The 26878-nt window shown below is 39.5% G+C and overlaps 1 protein-coding gene across 3 annotated transcripts in view; it reads left to right on the forward strand.

Annotated features, from left to right (window-relative positions):
* Positions 1-25283, forward strand: part of TNFRSF19 (TNF receptor superfamily member 19) — an 88348-nt gene extending 63065 nt beyond the window's left edge. Inside the window, exons 6-11 of one of the 3 annotated variants that reach the window (XM_033104976.1) lie at positions 10836-11000; positions 11481-11606; positions 15640-15742; positions 16310-16715; positions 21621-21695; positions 21786-25283. In XM_033104976.1, coding sequence (XP_032960867.1) covers positions 10836-11000; positions 11481-11606; positions 15640-15742; positions 16310-16715; positions 21621-21668 — 848 coding nt within the window. In that variant the 3' untranslated portion in view covers positions 21669-21695; positions 21786-25283. The remainder of the gene's footprint in view (positions 1-10835; positions 11001-11480; positions 11607-15639; positions 15743-16309; positions 16716-21620; positions 21696-21785) is intronic. The other 2 variants (XM_033104975.1, XM_033104977.1) reach the window with 2 other exon arrangements.
* The last annotated feature ends 1595 nt before the right edge of the window (positions 25284-26878 follow it).

The raw sequence follows: 26878 nt of genomic DNA on the forward strand, positions 1-26878 counted from the left end.
TCGAACCGGCAGCCTTCGGAGTTAGGAGCATGGAGCTCTAACCACCTGAGCCACCGGGCGGCCCTGCATCTATATTTATAAGGGATCTTGATCTATAGTTTTCGTCTCATGTAGTACCTTTATCTGGCTTTAGAATCAGGGGAATGTTGGCCTCGTACAGTGACTTAGGAAGTGTTCTCTCCTTTTCCTTTTGTTTTTTGGAAAAGTTTGAGGATTGTTGTTAATATTTCTTTAAATATTTGGTAGAACTCACCAGTGAAGCCACCTGGTCCTCTGCTTTTCTTTGTTGGGAAGTTTTCAATTATTGATTCCATCACCTTGTTATGGTCCATTTTGATTTTCTATTCCGAGTCAGTTTTGTTGGTTCATGTATTTCTAAGAATTTGTCCATCTCATCTCGTTTATCCAATTTGTTGGTGCATAGTTTTCATAGTATTTTCATAAACCTTTTTATTTCTGTAAAATCTCTTTTCTTAGTCAATCTGAAATTTTGTCAATTTTGTTGATCTTTTCAAAGAACCAATTTTGGGTTTTGTTGATTCCCTCTATTGCTTTTCTGTTCTCTATCTTATTTATCTCTGCTCTAATGCTTATTTTTTCCTTCCTTCTTCTACCTTTTGGCTTAGTTTGCTCTTCATTTTCTAATGTCATAAAGTGGGAGGTTAGGTTATTGAGTTTAGATCTTTTTTAATGTAAACATTTAGTGCTATAAATTTCTTTGTAAGCAGTGCTTTTGCTGTTTTCCATAAGTTTGGGTATATGTTTTTATTTTCATTCATCTCAAAGTATTTTCTAATTTTCTTTGTGATTTCTTCTTAGTCCCATTGGTTATTTAAAAATATGTATTTAATTTCTGCATATTTGTCAATTTTCCAGTTTTTCTTCTGTTAATGATTTCTAGCTTAATTCCACTGTGATTAGAAAAGATTCTTGGTCTGAGTTCAGTCTGTTTAAATTTACTAAGACTTTGTTTTGTGACCTAACATATGGTCCATCCTGGAGAATATTCCACATGTACTTGAGAAGGATGTGTCCTCTGCTGTCATTGCGTACTTCCTATTATTCTTAGAATAGAATCGAAACTCCTCACTGCGGTTTATAAATCCCTACATGAACTGACCCTAACCAGCTTCTCTGGCATCATCTCCCTCCACTCTTTTCCTAGTTCTTGCTGAGGAAATATGTTTATTTCCTCATATAATAATTAACTTAATGCTTTAATGTAATAACACAAAGTATATGACTGATTTATTGCTGAACTTAATGCTTTAGTGTAATAATAATGTATCTTTCATTAGCATGTGGAACAATTCCTATGTATCTTGGTGAAAAGTTTAAAAACATATGGGAAGAGCTTGTACATGAGTGTTCATGGCAGCATTATTCATAGTAACCAAAAGGTGGAGACAACCCAAATATCCATCATTTGATGAATGGATAAACAAAATGTGGTACAGGTTTCCCCCGCTATCCGAAAGTAGAGCGTTCCTGTGGAACCCTTTGCAAGCCGAAATGGCATAAAGCTAAGACGCAATTACCTTAGGACACATCTTGCTAACAGATGCACAAAATAAACTGAGATAAAGCGCAGATGCTCACAGACACAGCTCAAAATGTTATGGCAGCTTGACGCTGAGATGCTGGGTGCGGTTCCCAGGGAAGGAGCCTGGCGGGGCCACTCTCACTGCTCAGGGGGCTGCTGCCTCTGTAAAGCCTCCCTCCAAAAGAAAAGCTGAACGCTATTTTCACTTCTTGCCTTTTTGCATAAAAGCAAAAATCCTCTTCGGATTTCTTTCGGTTAGCAAAAACAGGTACTATTGTAGGTCTTTAGTTAAAGCAAAGTAGCGTAGGACAAACTTTTGAAAAGCGGGGGATACCTGTATATATCCATGTACTGGAATGTTACTCAGCCATAAAGAGGAATGAAGTTCTGATACACCCTACCACATGGATGAACCTTGAAAACATTGTGCTAAGTGAAAGAAGCTGGACGTAAAAGACCACATAATATTGTACTATTTCATTTGTATGAACTGCCCAGAGTAGGCAAATCCATAGAGACAGAAAGCAGATTAGTGCTTGTCAGGAGTGGAGGTTAGGGGTTCGGCGGGGGGGGGGCCGGGGGGGGGGTGTGACTGCTTAATGGGTATGGGGTTTTCTTTGGGGGTGATGAAAATGTTCTGGAATCAATGGTGATGGTGCACAACATTGTGAATGTACTCAGTGTCACTAATTGTAAATGTTATGTTACGTACTTTACCACAAAAATCAGTCCACTTGATGTATTTATTTATTAACTGTGCAAACAGAAAAGGCTCATTTTTGAATAATATACCTATCAGTTATTGAAAAACAGACCATATAGTTCTAAGAGCAAAGTCTGAAATGAAAAAATCGAAGTCAACGATGAAGGCTTACTCTTCTACATTTATCCATTGTCAGTGTGCTTCGTATAAAGTGGATTAAAAAAAATCAGACTATTTTGTTTATTGGCAGACTCTTTTGTGGTACATCTGGAATTCATATGTTGAGTGTTACCATAGACATTTTTATTTAACCAGTTTAGATTAACAAGATAAAGCTTGCACTCCAGAACTATATCCTTGCCTCAGGAAGATTGCAAAGAGTTCTTTGTTAATATTTTTTTTTAATTAAAGAACATAGCTAGAAATAGATTCATCAGGTTTTAATTTTGTTAAACCTTTATTTGACATGGTTTTTTGGTGGTGGTGGTGGTGGTGGTGGTGGTGGTGGTGAAAGAGCACAAAAAGCAATGGATTGAATTGTTGTTTACCCGAAACAAATGTAAAAGTCAAAGATAAAATCTTTTACTGAAAGTTATTAGAAAATGTCTAAATTGTATGTTTGTTTCCGAAACTAATTGATAATTGAATTGCGTGTGCCAAAATATGGTCATCAACACATAAAAATGCTCACATTTCCAATTTTGTTGGCATTTCCAATGTGATATGTGATATGGCAAGAACCTGATGTATTGTGTTCATGTGCTGAACTCTCTGATAAAAATACAAGGCATTAGTGAAATCTTAAAAATGGAAGTCCAGACAGAAAGCATAATTAATTCAATAACAACTTGTTTTACCCTGTTATATTTATTTGATAATCATCTAATTATACTATATAGACCTTAAAATAACATTTAAAAATAAATTTAAAAAGTTATATGTGATTTTTTTATTGCAACAAAATGCAATAGCCTCTTTAATTTTATGGGTAAGACAGGTTGAATTTGTGAAGCTATATTTGTGTTTTAAATCAGGTCTAGTTATATTGTATATGTTAACTAATTAACTAGAGTTTACTGGCTTGTACAAAATTTGAATCAGTAATCCTTCCTACTACAGTATATTTTATAGTATAATATATTTTTTGCTCTAAATGGTTGGAAAGAGCATAGCATAATTTACGGGGGGCGGAGGGGGAAGCATAAGTTTTAGAGTCAGACAAACCAGGCTCAAGTCTAGATACAACCACCTGATGGTTTTTTGAAATGAAAAAAATATTTATAGATATGTATAACTTCTTCATCTATGAAACCCTTACCGTAAGGATTATTGGGACATTTTGAAAATAAGTAAGGGGCTGGCTCCCTGTAGGTGTTTGGTATGTGGTCGCTGTGATAGTGTTGATCGTTGGGTAACTTTTCACAAAACCTCATTATGGGTTCCTGTGGTTAATGGTCCTGTCGATCCCCACATCACTTTCTCCATATGTCTAAATAGTTTTAGAGGGAGGGGGCGCATTAAAATGCAAGATTAATATGCTTAATTTGATAAAAAGAGGAATGCTTCATTACTCCCTTTATCCAATTTGCCTAATAATCAGTTTCTGAAATTAACACCTAAGCAGCACTCTTTGGAAAATGTTATTGACCTCCAGAAGGTCCTCCCCTTTTCTGGCTTCTTTGGTAATTCATTTTAAATCTGCCATCACTATATGTGCATTGTTAACGAAGGTTACATTTGGCATATAATGACTAAAATAAGATCCCTTTGTGAATGAATCCATGGAATGTAATTAAAAATGACTAGAGAAGGCAAATTTTTTGTTGAATATTCATTCTGAGGTTATATTCAATAATCTTCAAGGTTTGTGTATTGATAAATATGAGTAACCCTTGCCTTTTCACCCAGAGTCAAATCAACATTACATAAAGTAAGTACATGCAAATGAACCTGTTATTTGCCCCTGGCTATTTCCAGCTGCAAAGCCAGAGGTGGAAGGGTAGACGACAAACATGTTGTTGGCATAATCTCATCTTATTGATTAGATAATTCCCCATTAAATAAATTTTTGAATACTTAGGATTTCCCACTTTCTTTCATAAACACTGATTCATTTCATCATTTATCAGATATTTATCAGCCACCAACTGTGTACCAACTACCTTGTAGTTATTATAAGTACAGTGGTGAACAAAACTGGCAAAAATCCTTGGACTTGCAAAATCTATATTTCAGTGAGGGATTTAATTGGTTAGGGCAAAGGTTAGGCTGCTATAACAAGGAAACCCCCAAATATTGTAGCCCTGGTAAGACAGAGGTCTCCATTTGTGACAGTCCAGCCAGTCCAGCCTGGTGGAGCAGCTCTGCTGCAGGATGCCGTTCAGAGGCCCAGCCTCCTGCCCCCTGTTGCTTTGCCAGTCTTTGGATATCTTCTTCATCCATAGAATCAAGACTAGACTGCTGCTACATCCAGCTTCCAGCCCACAGTGGAGGAGAAGTCTGGGGCAAGCAATTTGTCCCTAAATTGGAGATGACATATGCTACACACACTACTTCTGTTCCTCCCCCGTACCGGACTGACTCTAATTTGGACATATCACACATAGCTGCAAAGGAGTCTGGAAAATGCAGCTTTTTGCTGGTCCCCGCTTAAATACAAGCCAGGTGTGTATGTTTGGGGAAGCACGATGGATTCTATTACTCCCACCACAGGAGAGAATGACAAGCCAACAAGTTTAATATATAAAATGTCATATGACAATAAGTGCTAGGAAGGAAAAGAAAGCAGGGAAGGGAGTAGAAAGCACTGGAGAGAGATGCTATTTTAGAATTTGGTGGGGAAGCCTCACTGAGTAGGTAACATTTGAGGAAGGACCTACAACAGCTGAGGGAGCGTTCCAGGCAGCAGCCCAGAGAAGTATGTTGCAGACAGAGGTAATGACAGGTAGCAAAGATTTGTGGGAGGAGCAGGGAAGTTGGGAGAGAAGAGAGTGGGTCATGATTGTAACAGAGACTCATTTTTTGGATATGTTGAGTTTAAGATACATCTCCATCCAAGTGGAAATGTTCAGTAGGGTATTGGATATATGGATATGAATCTAGTGTTTTCGGAAAACAGCTCCGACTATAAATATAAATTTCTGAGTAGTGAAATACAGCATCCTACTTCATCTTATTCTTCAGCATAAAGGCCACCTTCATTTCTGTAGGAAGAAACCAGCCAGGTCATAGAGAAATCATGGGACTTCTCAATAGCAGACCTGTCATCGGCTGTAAGAGAAATATTCAGTGACTTCCTCATGGTGTCTGCATAATGTGCCACTGTTTTATCTTCCCTGCGAGGAAACTAAGATCCAGAGGAGCAAAAAATCTTGCTCATGGCCAGGGTGGAAATTGGTGAGAACCAGATTTTGGAGAGCAGTTCCCATCCTCCTTTGTTAGGAGTACACTCTGGGAAGAAGGATCTTTGGTTTAGCAGGTTTTTAAACACAGCCTGTTAGGAAGTTGGAGTGGTTAAACATGTAGGGAGATCAATAGAAAGCAGAGCTGTGGTTCCACCAAGGAGGCGGGCCTGGAAACCCAGGCAGAGCGCACTGACAAGCCTGACACTTCCAGTGGCCATCTTTGCACATCCTTTCCGTCTTTCTCTTTAATCCAGCCCTTTCCAGATTCAGTCACCTCCATAAAGTTTCCTCCGCTCCCCACCTCAGTGACACTCAGTCATTGCCCGGCGTGCCTACGCATGGCGGCTCATTATGTGTCACTGAGAGCCACACAGAAGCAGAGGGTCACTGACATTTCTCTCGGAGTTGATGCACTGGTGCAGAACAGGTCCCATGCGCCCTTGGGCATATCAGAAATGAGCGTGGCTTTCACGGGAACAGATATGAGCCACATTTTGCTTCTCATCACCTCGCAGAATGCTTTACTCGCTTAGAAGCTCCATGCCTTCATGGAACAGTGTGGTACACTGGAGCAGAAGGCCTAACTCCAGGTCTCACGCTGTCTCCACTTCGCTGTGTAACCTTAAGCAAGTCACTCAAAGTCTTGGTTTTCTCATCTATCAAATGAGGGTCGGCAGTGAACTGTCAGCACTTTGTCTCGTTGACGGGAGGGTGAAATCCCTGAAGATGTGTTAGCTATGTTCAGGTGCATGAAAGCACACAGCAGTCTGCAGGAGCAAGGGTTCACATTTCAGGCAACTGTGTGGCTTGTAAGTGAGTTCCTCTTCTAAGACTTTGCCACGACTAATCAGAGTCTAGTGACACGGACCTCTTCAACATGTGTATTTCTCCAGCTACATTCCAAAGCTCTTTAGAAGGGTGAGGTGAGGAGAGCATCTGCTATTTGCATTTGTGTAGCTCGGTCACACTCTAAAGAGGGTACAAGTGGACTTGATAAAAACACCTGCCAAAATTTGCTGGCGACTTCAATTTTTTTTCCTTCTTCTATTCAGATTCTCATTCAACTTATCGAATGCCTTGTAGGACGTATTATGTATAATAGCTACTCAGTACCTAATCGTTCAATTGTGCTGAACTCCTAAGGAAATGTATAATATAAAATTGAACTCCTAAGGAAATGTATAATAATACGTCATGTATGTAATGTAAAATGTAAGCTAAGAAATCAGTTCCTACTCGGAAATAAATTGCCAAAGGGTAGTACTAAGATTATAGTGGAATTTAATAACGTAATTGGTTCGGGTAAGAGATGCCTTTGTATTCTAGAAAATTTAAAACTTTCCAAAGAATGCGGGTATTTCTAGTCCCAGTTCTTTGGAGGTACTGTCTTCATCCTAATAAGGTATGGGTGAAATTCCTTGCAGGCATTCAGTATGCTTCGTGAACTATGGACAGGAAATTTAGTCAAGGCATGCGGGTGGAAAGAATCTTTAATCTCAACACCACAGCAGCAGCCACAGGTCAGCAAAACAATACTTTTTGTTTGTAGCAGATAAATCATTTTCTGAGGAATTCTCAATAGCATCTCAATGAACCAGAAATAGAGTAGAAGTCACTTCATATAACGAGTACCACCCTGCTCCCCTGCCCCCTTTTTAATTTACGGCTCAAATCAAAAAGAAAATTCACACAAAAAGGAATTCATCTGAATGAGCTTCTGGGGTTGTTCTAAAATCAATTCCTATTCAGCCCAGTCTCTCATAGCTTCCATATTTATGTCTGTATTGCTGTATGTGACAAATGAACCTAAGAATGATGAACCCATTTCCTATAAAAAAGATTGTTTGTTGTAAGTGTTATCATAAACTTGAACATATAAACAGGAATCAAGACCGTGGTTTCCAGAGTCTGACTTCCCATGGGGACCCTCTGAGGGGGGTGTTTGAGTTAACAAGATGCCTTTTCTTATATAAGTGTCAAACTGCTATATTTTTCTTGTTCATCTTCAGATGCTACTGTCTGGGAAATGTACGGAGAAGGGGCTTATTTCCTTTAAAATTGATGTTATTTATGGCAACTCGATATTACTGCAATTACAGTATTAGTTCCCTACCTTGGAAAAATATGTATTAGCAATACCTTTATGATTGACTTGGGGAAAATAAATCCTGAATCGCAACCATCAAATTAAGAATACAATTCCCGTTTAGGAGCATTTTAGTTTGTTTATAACATAGAAACAGTTACTTGTACATGAAGGCAAATAAGTTGACTAATACATTTTAGAAAGTCTTTAAACATGAACTTAAAGAAAGGACTCTAATCATTCACCTGAAATCCCTATTCTTAGGGTTTTTCTGAATATCCAATACTGTGTGAACTGATGAGCTTAACTTACTAGTTACAATATGATTAGAAACTGTGATATCTTCAACTCACGTCATGTATTACGTCTCGTTTTGATGACAGCTATTGCTAAAGCCCTGGGTTGAGTAGTGCTGGGTTGTTTGATGGAAAGTTTACGCTAAGGGACCTGATTTCACTCTGAACGAAACCGCCTTTCCCATGAGCGTAAAAGAGACGGCAGTTTTCCACAACTTCACCATTTGGTTCAAATAGATAATACTTATATTTCCCAAGTCACTTCCCCTTCAGTGTAGCTCTCATGCGGGAGACCCTGCTCGCTGCGCCATTTGTCGTGCAGGGCAGCCTGCAGGGGTCTCAGCTCCCGCTCCCCACATAAGAGCGCAGGATGTGGCTAGGCCAAAAGGGAACACTCACGGAGCCATAGGTAGGGGAGTCACACCACTGTAGTCTCACTGGAGGCTGGATTCACACGACGACGTGCGACCGGCTGTCTGCTTTTCTGCCAACTGACCTACTCCCCTCGACTCCCCTCGACTCTCCTCGACTTCCCAACGTAGCCGCGGCAGTTATATTACTGGCCAGTGGCTCAATGGTTACAGCTGATGGACACCCAGCCACAGCTAACGGCCATCTACTACCCGAGCCAGCACCTTTCCACATGAGGCCGAGAGCCTGGAAACTGCTCTCTGGGACTCTGTCCCCACAGTAGCCTACTGTTTACTTGCGTAGAATATAGATTTCTATTCAGTTATTTGTCAGTGTTTGTACAGTTGTGCCCGTGTTCATATGTCCTCCTGTGAATTTGTCCACTGACAGAAGTTGTTCTGGGTTCAGATTTAATCTATCATGTCAGGGATATAATTTAACTTGCAGTATGATGAACATTTAATATGTGTTACTTGATTGTTTCAGCATGTCTGTATAGCTATAAGTGATAAAATATATTTTATGACTATCAAACATGTTTACAAACAAATATTCTTTAAAATGTTTATCAGATTATGATTCCTATTCACCCAAGTCCAAGGCATATAGTTTATATAAATCCTGAATAAATAATTGCCTTTCCAGGTGGCAATAAAAAGGAAGTTTTATCAGTGTGGCCCCAGAATCATTGAGCCTAGAAATACCGAGACTCAATGTTCCAAGATGATCGATCATTCCTCATGTTTATCATTCACTCATAGTAACCCAAAAGTTTCTCTCTGGTTCTAGCCTCTGGTGTCTGTCATACAGTGGAACCCAATCTTATGGGGAAGGAGGAGAAAGTTACCAGCTGATGAACTGGCTTACGTTTAGGTGCCACGGCACACAATTACAGATGCCGGCCTTCAGTGTCCAGAGTTGGGATGTTCTTTATGACAGTCATTAGCCGCCTATGGCTAACGAGCACTTGAAATGTGGTTAGTCCAAACCAACATGTGCTGTCAATGTGAAATCACACCCGACTTGGACATTTCTGTACAAAATAGAGACTGCAAAAGATGTCAGTGATAATTTTTATATTGAATACGTGTTGAAATGATAATATTTGAAGATCTGCTGGATGAAGAAACATAGATTAATTTCACCCGTTTCTTTTTCCTTTTATAACGTGGATTCTAGACAGCTTAAAATTACTCGGTAGGCCCACACTTCTATCAGGCCGCGGGAGGCCTTGTTGGAACCCTCAGCAGAGGGGCGCTCCCGCTGGGTGGCGCTACGGAGCTGAGAGCACCTGAAGGGAGCGGAATGAGGCTCCACCTCTGCTCAGGGGAAGTTAACCCAGGAAGAGAAGGTCTAACGGCCCCTCTTCTTAGGTTTCTATCTGTCACATTCCTTTGAGGTTAGTTAAATAGGATATAATGTGACTCCACTGAATGTAGATTTCAGGACTGAGTTTGTCCATCCCAGACCCCAAAGATAATTAAAGTGTTAACTCTGATCATCATCGCTGCATAGCTAATCATTCTATAGCATTGGATACAGGGCCGGTCCGAAGTGCTTTTAGGTTCGCTCATTTCATCCTCTCAACAGTCCCGTGAGAGAGGTCCTTTTATTACCTCCATTTGGACAGATGTGGGGTTGAGACTCAGAGAGATTATGTAATTGGCTCAAGGTCACACTTCTAGAGGTCGACCCAGGCAGTGGGATCCCAGGATCTGTGCCCTTACCCACAATTCAATACCACACTCTAAAACGGAATCTTTTTCTTAACACTTCCTTAATATTACTATGCCTGCCTCTCCATAGTATAACAGTATTAGTCTTTTCTTCAAAACTTAGATGTTGTTCGGTAATTTAACAGCTGAGGCATTAAAAAAATGTCTACTGTCTCAGAAGTCAGAGGTGTAGTGTAAAGTCATAAATGATCCAACTCCTTGTTTTTCCTTAAAGTTGACCCCAAAACATGCCTTAGCTCAGTCTGCTTAAAAATATAGGTAGTCTAATTCCAAGTAAATACCTAACATTAAGTACCTACTATGTGCCAAACACTGTGCCAAGTACTCGGGACACAGCTAAAGATGACCAGCTCGCCAATGATTCTGGTATAGGGGACCTAAAAAGCACAGTCCTGCAACAACGCGTGTTGAGGGCTGTGTCTAGTGTTGTGGGAATGGAGGAGAGGCACATCCACACATTTTGGGGTTCAGGGTGGAAGTATAATATTCAAGAAATCTTCTAAGAGGAAGGAGTGCTTGGGCCATATACCATACCTCCCGCTGGTTTCCTGGGGGTGGATTTCTGTTGCACGACGGCCATTGCTAAAGATGACCATCAAGTTCAGTCTGAGTCTAGGTGGTTGAGTGCGTACTGATGCCATTCCTTTGGTTTTCAGGTACCAGCAAGGTCAACCTCGTGAAGATCCCATCCACGGCCTCCAGCCCGCGAGACACGGCCCTGGCTGCCGTCATCTGCAGCGCTTTGGCCACCGTGCTGCTGGCCCTGCTCATTCTCTGCGTCATTTATTGTAAGAGGCAGTTTATGGAGAAAAAACCCAGCTGTAAGTTTTGAGTTCTTTCTGTGTCTTAGCATTTTGGTGAAGTGCGTTTATCATCTTTGTCATTTGCGTGTTCCACAAGAGACTTGAGTGAGACGAGAATCAAGGAGATGTTAAAGGGATAGCGAGCACGTTAAATAGACCTCACAGTCCTCTAGTCCCAAAGAGATACTGAAGGAGCCGACTGAGGTGGCACCCCTTCATAAGGACATTGAAAAGGCAAGGATGTCCCCATGCCACGAGGCAAAAATAAAAGTCGTTCTAAGTTCTGACAACATAACTACTCTACATTTTGAGTTTTCTTGACAAATTATTTCATATTTGTGCCTCTGTGTAAGAATCAATATTGTAAACTGTGAAAGATAGCCTTCTTTATCTTTAAAAAAACAAAAGCTAGCATGATACCGGTCTGCGTTACGATGTGAATGAATCCTTTATAGAGGAAATTGTCTTCACTGACAGAATTTTTGCCTTCTCGTTTAGGGTCTCTGAGAGCACAGGACATTCAGTACAACGGTTCTGAACTGTCGTGTTTTGACAGACCTCAGCTCAGCGACTCTGCTCCCAGGGCGTGTTGTCAGTGCCACCGGGACTCAGCCCAGACCTGTGGTAAGATCAGCCCGTTACGAGTCCATGAGCGGAACCAGAGGCATGACATTGAAGCTGCCAAGAACTGTTCCTCTTTGTCCCACAGCTAGGTTGCCCTGCCTCATTTTCTACTTAAAGCTCATCTTGTTAAATAGTTACTCTCCATCGTTCCCTGATGTTTTAGGTGTATTGAGTCTTTTAAGTATTGAAAAAGAAAATAATCACCTCATTAAAATCCTAGAATTTTCCACCAACTTTTTGAGCAAGTTTGCCTTTGTTGTTTTGAATCGATTGATTTAAAATTATATCAGCCATTTGTAGAGTAGGGTTTCGTGTCCTTTCTTGTCTGATGGATTCACACTGAACGTTCATGTGTCCATTTTAATGTCTTTTGGATTTCTTACGGAAGAAGGAGGACACTCTCTGACAGGGTTTTCCACAAACCATAATTGCCCCCTAGATTATTGACAGAAATGAAAGTTTAGGGAAGTAATTCAAGTGGGAATTGGTTTCTAATGTGGGCAAAAACGGGCAAAGGTCATACCAACTTGCTTTTCCACTTATTTATATTCAACAGCACAAGGTTTCTATACTTACACTCCCTCATCCTGTCCCCACTCTAATCTAATGACCTCACCTCCTCTGCAAAATAAAATTCGACGTGGCCCACAGCACTTTCTAGAAACCTGCCCCGGCCCCGTCTTCTCCCCACTTCACAGCTCTCTTAGCACCTTTGCAGCAATACCAAGAGTGCCATTTTGTCTCTTAGAACCATTCATTAAGTTAAATGTATCCCAATGAAGCTGACTTATCCCCTTGAAATTGCTCAGTCTTTCTTTTCAAGAAATTGCAGGATTCGGCTTTTCATTCTAATATTTCATATGTGGAATAAAGAGTTTCTTTCAACACAATTAACTTTTCTATTGACCATTACTATAGTCTATTTGAGGAATAGATTTAAGAGTGAACTATAAGACTTGTGGTGTGTGTGGATTTATTTTTGCATCTGCCTACATGGATAATAGACTCATAGAGGGCTACTGACAGTACCTTGGGGATCCTCAGAGCACCCCAAGCCTTCTGTTTCCTAGATACTATACCATGACATCACCACTAGAATCAGAGTAAGGAATGTTAATTCCTTGAGAGATGAGCTCAAATAGTAAATGTAATAAAATACAGCTTTGTGCAAACTCTGCCTCACCTTAACTTCTATTTGAAAAGAACGATTAAATATATGGTGGCCTTGTTGTATATCCTCTTAACAAAATGCTGACTTTAATCCCCCCATGCTAATGCCCAGGGTCAGTATAGCTTTTCATTTAAATTGCTGCCTCCTTAATAACGGAGCTTTTCTTTTAACTTTTTATTTTGACATTATTTCAGAGTTACAAAAATGTTAAAAGACTGAGACAAAGAATTCCCACATATCCTTTACCCAGATTCTCCAAATATTAACATTTATCTCATTTCACATTTACTTTATCATCTTTATCTAAGTATATGTATGTATACCAGGGTGCCAAAAAAATGTATACGCATGACTAGTATTCGTCTTTTGTTATCAGTGTATATTGAGTGCTACAATTTTAATACAGTTTTTTCCTTTCTTAAAATGTGTATACATTTTTGACACCCTCTGTACATATGTACACACACATACACACACACACACACATGCTTTTTATATTTTGTATATATACATATGCACACATATTTTTCTTTTCACTTGCCATGTAAGAATTATTTGCAGATATGATGTCCCTTTACCCCTTAATACTTTGGTGTTTGTTTCCTAAGAACAAGAATATTCTCTTACATAACAGCATGATCATTAAAATCAGGAAATTACTACCACTCAAATTAGAATCTGAGGAAAAAAAATATTCTCAAAAATAAAAATTAAAAAATTAGCATTAAGTCAATGCTATTATATAATCTACATAGCATATTCAGATTTTTTAAAAATTGTCCCAATAATGTCCTCGATAGCAAAAGAAAATCCTAGATAACACTGTGCATTTCATTGTCAAATCTCTTTACTCTCATTTAATTTGGAATAGTTCCTTAATCTTCCCTTGCATTTCATGACATTAATATTTTTGACAAGCACAGGCCAGTAATTTTGTAGCATGACCCTCAGTTTGGGTTTTTCTGATGTTTTCTTATGACGCGGTTCAGAAATACCACAGAGGTGATGTATCCTTTTCAGTGCCCCACGTCAGGAGGCAAGGTTCCTCTGCTCTATAATTATTGTTGTTCTCTTTGTAATTAATAAAAACCTTGCGGGAGAGTCTTTGAGACTATGTAAATATCCTGCAGCTCTCCAAACTTTCACCCAGTAGTTTAGCATCCTCTGATGATTCTTCCCTGAGTCAGTCATTACTAGGATTGTTAACAAATGCTGGTTTTCTAATTCCATCATTCTCTCCACATTTATTAGTTTGGCTTCCTACAGTAAGAAAGAACTTCCCTTTCTTCCCCATTTATTTATTTCCTTTCATTAGTGTGGAGGCGTGGACTCCATTCATTGGGTTACGATCCTTTGCTGTCATTATTTATTTTGATCCTCAGATTTTCCTAGACTTGGCCAGTGGAAGTCCCTTCAAGCTGGTTCATGTGCCATTTTGATATGTTTCATTATTCTTTTAACACTTTCTTACTTCATGGTAGAAAAAGAAGTTCTCAGGCTCATCTTGTTATTTCCCTTTGCTTGAGCCCTAGAACCAGCAATTTCTGCAAGGAGTGGTAGTGCCTTTTGCTTTTAACTAATTTTGAAAAATTTTACAGTGAACATGACATGTGTTTGTTGGGTTAATTGGTAGTGAATCCAGGCGACTTCCCCATGGTCATGGTAGCGTTTATTCAGATAGTACAGATGGCGGCCTTCTTTGAGAGAGATTCAGATGACAGTGGATTGGATATCCATCCTATTTAACACCGGTTTGCAATTGCATCTCAATGTTTAACATTCACTTTTTAAAAGGGAAATACTAGTTTTATAATATTATTTTCCTGCTTATAAAAGTAAAGAGATAATCCTCATGGAAATTTGAATACACACACAAACATATACATGTATATGTAAATAGATAATTTTTTCAAGTCTTTTTCTCTCTATTCATGTGCATGTCTTTGTATTTGTCGGTACGCTTTAGCATGTTTATGATTTTATAAAATCAGTATTATATGTGTGTGTGTATATATAGACAGAGAAGTTTAGAAGGCTGTTGACTAAATATTGACAGTATTTATTTCCAGTTTATAGGGTTGGGAAAGATTTATTTTTAAATTTATCTAACACCTCTCTTTATTTTTCGATTGTTTTCCTTCAATACATTTGTATTATCTTTGTACCAAAAATATATACTGCTTCAGTGAACTTAATGGTTTATAAAGCTATGTGAACATATCTAGTTATTCCTTAAATTACGTTCCTAGCAGTAAAAAAAAAAAAATTGTGTGTGTGTGTGTGTGTGTGTGTGTTGAGATAAAGGGTTTGAAAATTTTTGTCTTCTTGTTCTATATTGCTAGACCACACAACAAAAATGTGCTGTTGCTACTGTCATCAGCAGTGCATGAGAGTGTCATGTCACATGCCCTCTTACAGGCTGCACTATTACATTTCATCATTTATGTTAATTATAAGATATATATACCATACAATTTACCAGTTTAACTATTTATAAGTGTACAGTTCCATGGATTAAGTACATTCACATTGTTGCACACCCAACGTCACCATCCATCTCCAGAATTTTTTCATCTTCCCAAAGAAACTCTGTCCCCATTAAACACTAACTCTCCACTTCCCCTTCTCCCAGCCCCTGGCACCCACCCTTCTGCTTTGTATCTCTATGAATTTGACCACGTTAGATACTTCATATAAGTGGTTCATCATTTTTTAAGAGAAAAAAATTAAACCTCATATCCACTTTCCCCCAAATCACCCAAAGGAGGATAGCTGAATTTTCAAGAACGATGTTGAACTGGTATTAAAGAGAATGTTCCCAGAAAAAAGCATTGTGCCTCACCCGTCTGCTGGCTTTTCTAGGGCCTGTTCACTTGATCCCATCCTTGTGCTGTGACGACGCCTGCAGCATCGACCGGGTGACTCTGGGTTGCAGGGTGCATTCCAAGGCCACATTTCAGGAGAGGTAACTAAATTATAATTAATTGTAATAATATTCCCTTGTGCCAATATGCGTTCTACTCACCAATTTTCATGTGCAACAGTTGAAAATGTTTCATGGGGGGATCACTTTTAATATGAATGGCATTCTGGACATTGGAAGGGCATGTGTTCGGCAAGAATTAGGTAAGTTTCTCAGGGTTATTAATATTCAGTGCAACATTTTTTATACTTACACTCTATTAATTTTATTTTTGTCTTATATTCATGATTTGTGACACTTCTGTCATCTGCAATTTTTAACACGTCATATCTATACTTTTAGAATTTTAGAACAGCCATCAAATTTAGTTAAGACCCGGGAAATGGCATATCTTAGACATTGGATTAAGTATAACTGTACTGATTAGAAGTAGGTCTATAAATTCAGTTTTAAAGTAAATGGAGTAAACTTACAACAGGATGCACTAGAATTCTGACTTAATACATTGCTATTTCATCTAGAAAATTTAAAAGTATAGTTGGAATGTTGCTTTGTAGCGTGTTTTTTCTCCCCATAGAGCACTAAAAGGTCTTTTGAACATGTGTTCAGAAACTCAGGTCTGGTGGGGGAGACGACACCGACTTTCTTCAGGTCCCTTTCGCGGTCCATCTGTGGCGAGTTTTCGGATGCCTGGCCTCTGATGCAAAATCCCATTTGTGGTGACGAAATCTCTTTTTGTGACTCTTATGCTGAACTCACGGGAGGAGATATTCATTCTCTCAATCCAGCAAATGAAAGCTCATTATCCTTGGATTCAAACAGTAGTCAGGATTTGGTTGGTGGCGCTGTTCCAATTCAAGCTCCTTCTGAAAACTTCACAGAAACTACTGATTTATCTAGACATAACAACTCAGTGACAGAACCGGTGCTAACTCAGGATACACTAACTACTAGAAGCCAGCTAGATCAAACGAGTGGCGATATCATTCACCTAACTGCCCAAGCGTCCCTCCAGGTAAGGCAGTGATTGATTTCAGTGTGGACATAACATTATGACCACGGGACTGCAGCTCTCTTCCCACCATGAAATGCGGGGGAACCCGATGAGAAGGTTTTCCATCTTTATAACTTCTTGTATGTTATAGGAGAATAGATTTTAAATTAATTTCAAGAGTGTTTTCCTTTATTTAACTAACAGCTGATGTATAAGGCCATAAAGGGCAGCTGCATTTTTCTTTGTAAATCCAACTACATTTGCCCTTTGAACAATACAGGGGGCGGTTAGGGGTGCCGACCCTGTGAACAGTTGAAAATCTGAGTTAACTTTTGACTCTCCAAAAGCTTAACTACTAGTATGGCCCTTACTATTGACTGGAAGCCTTACCAATAACATAAATGGTCGATTAACGTATTTTGTGTTGTATGGATTATATACTATAGTTGTACAATAAAGTAAGCTAGAGAAAAGAAAACATTAAGAAAACCCTAAGGAAGAGAAAATACATTTATAGTACTATGCATAATTATTTTTAAAACTCCGCGTGTAAGGGGACCTTGTTGTTGGAGGGTCCACTGTCCTTAGCACCGCGCTCCCTGGCTCCGTTCCTGATTGATAGAGATGAGTTACTTATGGGAGTATCTTGTAAACAATTCCTCACCTTCATTTTTCCCTGTAATATTCTTATGCCCAATACTTAACTGCACTTCATTCAGTGTCAAGTTCATGAGAATTTAGATCTCCTAAAGCTACTCCTTTCCCTCCTCTCTCTTTCACTGTTGTTTTCTAGATCACTCTGCTTTGACTAATTGATTAGTTGGAAATCGATTGTCGGTTATGATCTGGGACTAAATGCAGCATAAGAACCTTCTAGATAGAAGGGTTTAAAAGCAGGTTTGGGGAAGCGATGGTGATGGCAGGCAGATGGGGCTTTCTGGCTGCAAGACTGGAGGTGGAGAGGTCATTTGGGAACATCTGGGCACTGTCCCTGCTTTTTCCTGCAGGTGAGGACGTGGCCTTTGCTGGTTTTGACTTAATGTTTATAAATATTTCCTTAATGTAAACACATATATTGTTGGTAGACATTCTTCTGGAAGAATGATGCCAGCCTTGAGTATAAAAGGACAGAGTCACAGCAACAGTGAGGCTCCCAGGCCCCACCAGACCAGCGCTACCCCCCAGCTTGTCCCTCCTGCCCCAGTCAGGGACCCTGTGTCCCAAGGCAGCACTCGGACACACGCTGCACATGCTCCTGGGTGTATCCTTGTCTACTTTTGTCAGAAACTATCTCCAGTCCAAGTGTAGATGGAGACGTGTTCCTGTTAAGATCAGTACGTAGGTTATATATTGATTTAAACCTGCAGTACTTTCTTTTAACTACAAAAAAAAAAAATTCTCTAGGGAATTTATTGGGAATTCTGTACAAAAACATTTGTTGACTTTGGAATAAAAAATGTTTTTTCTCAAAATAAAAGAAATGAAGAAGAGATGCTTAAAGTGAGGAAAAACAAATTAGGCAGTTTAAAAAACATAAAATACATACCCCTGTAGCTGGGAAAGATTGTTTACTGACCTTGTGCTTTTGAGTCATCTCATAATTTTTATAACTTTCATGATAATAGTAAGAAAAGACTAAAGAGTTAGCCTAGTTGAGTGTAGGTTTCAAGAATGGCTTTTGGCCCACAAACCTTCAGGGCTGTTTCTACCCAGCAGCCTAGGTAACCAGCCCTGACAACAGGTGAGAGACGCAGTAAACAGAACAGAGAGGACCCCTTTCCGTTAACGACTAATCCCAACATCCCAATCAAATGCCTTGTCACATACTCCAAAATGAAAGTCTTAGGACTCTTCAAATTTCATCTGAATTACATTTTCATTACAAGATGCTGAAGTTTCTTTTTTTATCAAGCCAACTGGTTTTGATGACAACCTTACTTGTGTTACCTTCACAGATATCTATTACATCTTCCTGTACGTCATTGTTAGGGGAAAGTCTGAGTAACTAGAATGATTGTGCTACCAGCTGACTGACTAGTTTTTCAGAGTATTTTGAGTACATAGAATTACCGCTCATCTTAATTTTGTAGCTTGGCCCCAATTTTCTGATGTGAGTTCTAAGACTAAGGAGTGAAACATTTTGAGACCAAGTCATATTAAAACCAACTCATGCGCTATGTTTTCTGTTTACATTGTTGGTGAGGTGGCGGTAGGGTTGATAAACACTGTTATCAGGTGACACAAATGTAAAATTTCAGAACCAATTTTAGAAAGATTGATGAGTAATGACATTAATCCCTTTTCGAAGACAGTTGTCAAGGTGATTATGATCTATATAAAGATACTTGCAACTCCAATTATTATGAAAAGGAAGCTATAATTACATATAAAAGAATGAGAAAATGATGAACTCACGTTACACAACATAATTTATTAATGTAAGGGTTTTTTTAAATAGTTTAAAATTTTATGTAAGTTGCATGTAGGTGAAGATAAAAGTTTCCTTAATTCTAGTACAAACATTTAATACCAGCATTTTAATACCAACATTTAATGTTTCAAGCAAAAAGTCATACAAAATTATAATTCTCTTCATTAGTTGACTCAGCTCCATGGAGGTAATTCTTGTCCTGCCTGAACTTGGGTTAGTAGTTTGATAAATAAACCAGCTTCTTCATTACTTCTGGAAATTCTTACTAAGGCCAACATATGTCACAAACTTTTCAAGTGATGCCATCATGGAGCGTTCACGTTCGTGGCCATTTAACAGTATTTCTGGAGGAAGACATTTTAGATTTTCTTTTGTCCTGACTTGTAATCTGATTCCCTGTCAGTCAGGATCAAGACAAAAATTTTAAAGGTTCACATGTCAGGTCCTGGGTGAGGGGTCTGGGATGATCTGTCGAGTTGTGGCATTATGACTTGGAGATATTCTTTCCTTCTGCAAAACAAGCTCATAAATTCTCCTCAGGACCCTGAAGTTATCTCCTCCTACTTGACAAAGAGCAACGAAAGGCTTTTATTAGCTTTCCAAAATGTGTTATCTTACAATTGTTCGATAATGTTGATAAATCTAAATAAGATGCTCTGAATTCAGGAAAGGAACTGTTAAAATGTAAATCATTTCAGTTTTTGCCCTCAAATTAAAAACAGCAAATAATATTTTGATCCCATTCTAAGAGATAATCTTTTCCAGATTCTGACAAGCACTTTCTCTTCAGTTGCATTTGCTGAACGTGTGAAACTTCGTGAATGAACCTTAATCTTCAAAAGAAAATAGGAGCTCGCCACAACTGCACATCTTTGGGAAACTGACCCTCTTTTTTATTTCAGGGGTCAGCCAAATATTGACTAGTTCTGTTTGTTTGAATCCATTAGATTCCAAAAAGCAATCAGACTTCCCCTGACAGCCGAATTCTCCAAGATAGAGAATATACTTACTTCTCATAAAAAATTGGATTTCAGCAGCTTACGATTATGAACCAAAGCAAAGAAAGGACTTCTAGTTCCTTGAGGTTACGTTAGTCAGCTTGGCTCCCTGATGTGGAATCATTCACAATTCAGGAAAGCACTGTATTTCCATTTGGGAGATGTGGCAGCTACAGCCATAACAGCATTTTTTATTATTTTTTATGTGGTTACTTTATTTTAAATAAAATTTTAAATTCCTCCTCAAGCATTCACTTACATTTTCAGCTTGTTAACCTCTATTGACTCTTTTTCCCCCAGTTTTATTGAGATACATAATTAACATATAACACTCTTAAAGGTGTACAATGTGATTTGATACATGTGTATATTACAAAACACATAACAGCACTTTTGTCTTTACTCGGTGTAAGGCTCAGATTTCTAATGCATGATGCATTTGTTTCCGAAAACTGTATTTTTACACAGCAGTTTTCTTGTGGGTGGTTTAAGACCACCCAGAATCTGATGGTGATAGTTAGGGTTCAGGATAAAGCAAATACCAGTAGGTGTGAGAGCCGTCTTTAGTCTATATGACTCAATTTTAATCAAAATTTCCCTATACACACCTCCCCAGAAGGGAACAGAACTGAGATATTTGGAACCTCATTTGCTAAGATGTTTGGGAGAATGAAGCCAACCTCTTCACTTAGGAAAAGCATTTTTTGGTGGTGTTTTGTAACCAACATTTTAAGTGTCGACATGAAATAACGGTGGGAATGGTAGGAAAGATATGAAGTGACCTAGGTTCAATTTTTTCAATCTATTAAAATCTCTCTTTCTTTCCGTATTGGCAAAAGGAATATAATTTGCCTCCCACAGTAGCACTGATATGGTTATTATTATATCTATTGATCAATATATTTGACAAAACTATTTCTTAGACCTAGGAAACCATGTTGTTTCACAAACTTATATGTCACCGATGCCAAATTAGTGGTACATAAGTTAGTGAAGGGTCACTGCAGAAAAGGAAGGTTTCGCTTTTAGTAACGTGCAGTGGGTCGATGCCATGCCCCCCCGGGAGGTGAGGTCACTGCCCTTCTGTGATAAGGACAAATTTAATGGCCCCACTTGGTGGAGGACAGTATCCCCAGGAAAAGTGTGAGCATTCCAGGGACAGCATTGTAAGAGAAACCTCATTGCCAAACTATTCCTAGACTTTCTCCAATAGTTTAATACCAGTTTTAAATTCAAAGACAAAGAATAGCACCGTACATGAATCATCTTTGTTCTTTTAAAGAAGGGTCGAAAGGCTCCTGAGATCTTTACCTACAGTGCTTTAAAAGAGTGCAAGATGGGAACAAGCTTTAAATGTTTGAATGAGGTTGGAAGACAGGGAAAGAATCGTTTGTCAATACATTTTGTTTGCTGTGGGTTACGTTTTCATCTTTTAAGTACTATCTGCAAATGCTGAGTGACTAAGAGTTGTTATGAAATCTTTTTTTTTATTCTCAGAGCACACGGGTACCTGGATATTTGAACACCAGTCTCGCCCGTGTGTGATTACATTCATGTGTACTCCTAGTAAAAGTTATGTATAGTCATTTTTTACAACTACAGTTTCACAGCTTTAAGTTGTAAGGCATGGTTTTTACAGTTTTCCTTCTCTTGCTGTTGTAGGAAGCTTAAAGGACTCGACTCTTGCTGGAATAGAAATGCGCATATGGAACCCAAGGGGCACGCACTCCTCCACTTAGGCTTAGGGACTCAGTACCGTCTGGACCTTGCACGGCTTCTGGGGGGAAAAAATAAATCTGAACCAAACCGATGGCATTTTAAGCCTTTCAACAACCAGTTGTTTCTGAGCCAGACCAGCTGTAAGCTGAAACCTCAAGGAATAACAAGAAAAGACTGCAGGCTCTCCTGATGCTTTGCATCTTTCCTAAACAAGAAGCTTCTATGCTCCAAGCGTGACTTCAAAGACTGATGTGTGGAGCGTGCAGCCTGCGAGGTTACGGGCCTATAACAAGAACCAGAGATGCAGTCATGCTGGTTTTCATGGTGAATGTGGTTTTACAAGACGGAAGACCCAGAGGATACATTTTCATCTGCATTTTCTTCCCCAAAATAATTTCACATAGCCGATTAGCCTACTGAGAGTCAATGTCAGATTAGCTACATAGTTTTTATGTAGCATGGGTTCAAAACTGAGTGTTCCTATTTGATGCAGGTCACTTTTGCATCATCTGAACTAATTAGCTTAGGAGGTTAGAATTGCCTTCATGCCGCCTGCCTAAATCTTGGGTTTGTTAGATGAAGTCAACTGGTCTAAGTAGGAATCAGAAGAGAACAAGTCCTTTCCAGAATGGACACCCCCAACCTCGGCCACCTCTCACAGACTCCTGCCGGAGCTACTAACAAGAAGGGGACTGAGTTAGGGGAAGAGGTGGGGGAAGGGCCCCTCACCCTGGGTCAGAAACCACTTAATGCACATATGCTAGAGACTTGCAATAAAGATGAGCATACTTCTGTGAAAATCAGCTGACATGGGAGCATTTGCTACTACTCTATGCCTGTGACTGAACTTAGAAGATCCAGAGTTTCCCTTTTATAGGAAAGTGGTATTTATAAAAATAATGCGCTTTCTTTCTCTTTCTCCCAACCCCTTCCCCCCTTTCTGGCAACAACCAATCTGTTCTCTATATCTGTGAGCTTGGTTTGGGGTTTTTGTTTTTGTTTTTGATTTTGCATCATATCTTGTAGTAAGGCTTTAGAAATTACAACATTATCAGGTTCCCTTACTACTGAAATATATCAACAAGTGAGTCATCCTATGAGACCACACTCCATATTAGAACCAGAAGAAAAAGCACAATTTGTAAGCAGCGTTTAGGTGAACGGTCTGCCACTGCCGTAGTATCATTTGGCCAGGATATTACAGTGTTCCTTCCCATCTTATAAGCTCGGTTAGGACAATAGTCTCCCACTGTAGCCAGATGATGCTGGATTTAAGAGTGTGCTGCTTCTATAATACTCAGGCTCTCGCTCCATCCTTCCTCACCTGGGTATTTAGGGCTAGAATTCTAGTGATATCCAGAGCTGACAGAAATGAACCCAGTTCAGTCATGAACCAGGGGACAGCTCATGGACCCTTCCTCGTTAGGCTCTGGAGAGGAATTGATTGCGCAGGATTTATTTTTTTCCTATTCGAACCTACATGATCAGATCTGGCCTTTGTCTTTTAACTGATTGCTGTCAGCTCTGTCGTCCCACGTGCACTTAAAAAAGAAAGAGACCTTAGAAATAGAACATCAGTGTGTTAGAGTCACTGAAATATTTTATTTCGGAATTGCCCCACCCAAATCAGTGTCTTTTACCTAACGTTTAAGCTGAACATTAAAAACCTGTCTTTCCTAGGACACTGTTTTCTTCTCACTTATTACCCCATCCATGCTTTTCTCTCTTTGCAAGACATTAGCGAATCCTTGTGGCTGGAACAGTGTGTATCCATAGTTTCAGGTTCTGATATGTATATATTAGCTTATCTGATTTTGCTAGTTCTTGTGACCTCAGTTCCTTTAACTGAAATGGGAAATTAGAGTGTCTCGTGGTACCCCACAAGCTTTTGTGTCTACTGAGCGCCCAGGCGTAATTGAGTGACTTTTTCTTTTCCTTTTTTAGCATAAACCATAGGTTCTTAAACTTGGGTACTCACCAACTCTTTTGAGAATTGCCCTTAGGAAATTCAGGTAAAATATTTGGGATTTGACCGCAAGATGTCTACGAAAATGTAAGTAGAGTTTCTTGAGTGGCTTCGCTGTAATTCACATATGTGTGCCATTGTTTGCAATCTGATCATTTTTGTTATGACAGAGGGATGATCAAAGTAGGTTGAGGTTGTGCTCATTTTTGTAACCAGAATATATTTTCCATATGTAGAGCCCTCATTAACTTTAAAGACAAAACTTGCTGGAGAAAGCTGGATTAATGGGAATGAGACTTTGGCGAAAAATCCTGAAACATCACTTTTGATCAGCAGAGAAATGCTGAGGGTCGAAAGTGGATATGATTTAATAGTGCATTCAAAAAATCCTGGGTTGTTTTTATCAAGATGAAGACATTTTACCCCCACCTACTGTAGAAACATACAATGTTATATTGTACACTCTTTGTAAACACTTGAGAAAAAAATCCGTTTTGCATTTCACGTTGTTGGAATATGCTACAGCACTCAAACTCAGCTGCTAGTGTGTTGATGCCAGAAAACCATCAAGTAACAACAGGACTGGGAGAGCACGATTGTGACTTTTAATGCTGCAGAAACTCATCAACAAGAATGAGACAAGGATTTGGAGAGCAACCACAGAAAGGCATGAGTTTTCTAATTTCGTGTATGTGGAATATATTTTTCAGATATAGATTGTTCTACTTTAGATAAAGTGTTAATATTGCTGTTACCTAGGTTAAGTACAATTGTCTATGCTAGTGAGAAAACTAGGTAAGAAAAGGAAAAAAAATCCATCACTGCTTTAAGTAGCTTGAATCAATTTAGATTTCATCATGACTTTTGCATACTGGAATTTATCACTTTGTAAATTTTCATTTTCTTATACGAATAGTTTTGTAATACCTTTTTTATTTGTGAATAAAATTGTTACCTGGTGTTCTTATTTGCATGTCTAGTAAAATGATTTGAGTGCACACCATCTTGCTGTCCATGTGAGGGTCTCACTACGTTCTGATCCTTCCAGTATGACCCTCTCCGGCCCCTCAGACTCTATGGGGGAGATCTGATACCCTTACTACAGACCCAGCTATATGTTTCTCAGGCATGTCAAGCTACTGCAAAATGCTTTGAGTTATCTGAGAAGCTTTGGTATCAAGATTTTATTACCATCCCTAATTTTTTTCTCTCATTTTATGACACAAAGAGGGAAGGAGCTAAAGAAGTTTTACATTCATTCTTTGTGGAGGTTGTAGGGTGTTCTGCAGAGGAGTGGACCAAAGAAAGGAAGAAAGTTCCATGGAGCAACACTGCTCACTGTAAGAGTTTCTGTTTTCCTTCCTAGCTTCTTACCCTCCTTCTTTCTTAATCCCTGTATCCCCTCTTTCCTTCCTTCCCCCCAGTAAAGCTTTAAAAGCTATTATTAGAGTTTGAGAGAGAACTTTCACCTTCCTGGAAATAAACTGGGTTATTTTAAAGTGACACCATGTTCTCTCAGCTGGTCATTCTGTGGTGTGAAAAGGACACTGTGGCTTCCCTGGGGGGACACTACCTTCTTTCCCCTTCCACTCCCCACCCACACACCAGGCCCTCCGCTTATGTGGACTTTTCTGGTGACCATGCAGACTGGCTGGGCTTCTGGGTGCCATCAACTCTCTGGAGAAAAGGAACGCAAAGCTTATGAGGTTCTAACAGAAGGTCTCAAGTAATCCATAGTCACATAAATGACATATTTTCATTATTACCACTATTACTAAGTTCTCTTTGCAGTTGGCTACTTGTTGTTCTGAATTTGTCTATCCTATTTTAACTCTGGAGGATGTTGTCTGATTTTCGAAACCTATTTGGCACCCAATAAGGTATGCAAATACCGCTTACATTTATCATTTGGTCATCTTGAAACTAAACAGCAGCCTGAGAATTTCCAACATCTTCTATAATATCGAAGAAATGTCAGGAAGGCCTGGTGTGTGACTCTAGAGATGTGACTGTACTGAATGAAGCCAAGCGTTCACTGTAACATTGCTTATGTCACATTTCAGCCAGAGGAAGGTCACTGGTTTCTACTGCAGAGATTAAGCAGGTCGGGGTCAGGTCCCTTCATAAAGCACCGGTGGCATTTGAATTAGTGTGATTTATGACTGCTTTCAAATTGGCCTCTCCAAGACTTGGAGTTTTAAAACTTAACCAGCAAATCTCCTTTCTTTGGAACCATGGGTGGTCTTCTGAAGCAGGTGTCAATTATTAATGTATAAAGACAAAGGATTCTTTCTTTTTATCTTCGTTTCTAATGGATTTAGGATTTCTGTTTAAGACAGAAATAGTTGTGTTCTCTCCGTTTTGTTTGGGGTTGAATTTAGCCAGCAGAACTCAGCAGAGGGATTTTCCGTACCTGGTTTGACTATTTACAGTAAATAGAAGACCTACAGAGCGCTGCCCACAATCCTTTAACAGCTGGGTAGGGAGGCAGGCTGCCCCCCAGCAAGGCACACATCACACACCTCCGTGTATCAGGTACGAATTGGCATCCTAAACACAAGCCGAATTCCCCCAGAGGACTAAGAAACCCGTTTCCTATGTCAGCCCTTCAGTCATCTATATACTAGACATTTCTATGGTAGTATAGTCCACATACTTGGTTGCAAATGCAATGCCAGGGTTGAAGCAGACACTCAGAAGTAAGAGAGAGACCAACCTTTTAATTACGTCTCAAATGGGTCTTGAGTGTGAAGACAGAAGTGGAACACCGGGTGCAGGGCCATTCTGGGGGACATAGGAAGGATTGCATGTAGCTCGCCCCTCGGGGAGGGCGGAAGGCGCTAGCACGGCACGTGGCCTGAGAGTGGTGAGGCGCACAGTGGGGCCGCAGCGTGAGGAGCAGGGGTGAAATCGCCGAGCCCTGTGCTCCCGCTTGACATGTGTCCTGTGTGCTCTGCCCCGGGCTTTGCACTCGCCCTGGAAGAGAATTTACTTGCCTTTACAAACAATGGATGTCCTGACATAAAACTCCAAAATTTCTAGTCTTTCCAAAGCTTGGAAGTTACAAAAC

Source organism: Rhinolophus ferrumequinum, chromosome 4, assembly GCF_004115265.2.
Source record: "Rhinolophus ferrumequinum isolate MPI-CBG mRhiFer1 chromosome 4, mRhiFer1_v1.p, whole genome shotgun sequence".
Lineage (NCBI taxonomy): Eukaryota > Metazoa > Chordata > Mammalia > Chiroptera > Rhinolophidae > Rhinolophus > Rhinolophus ferrumequinum.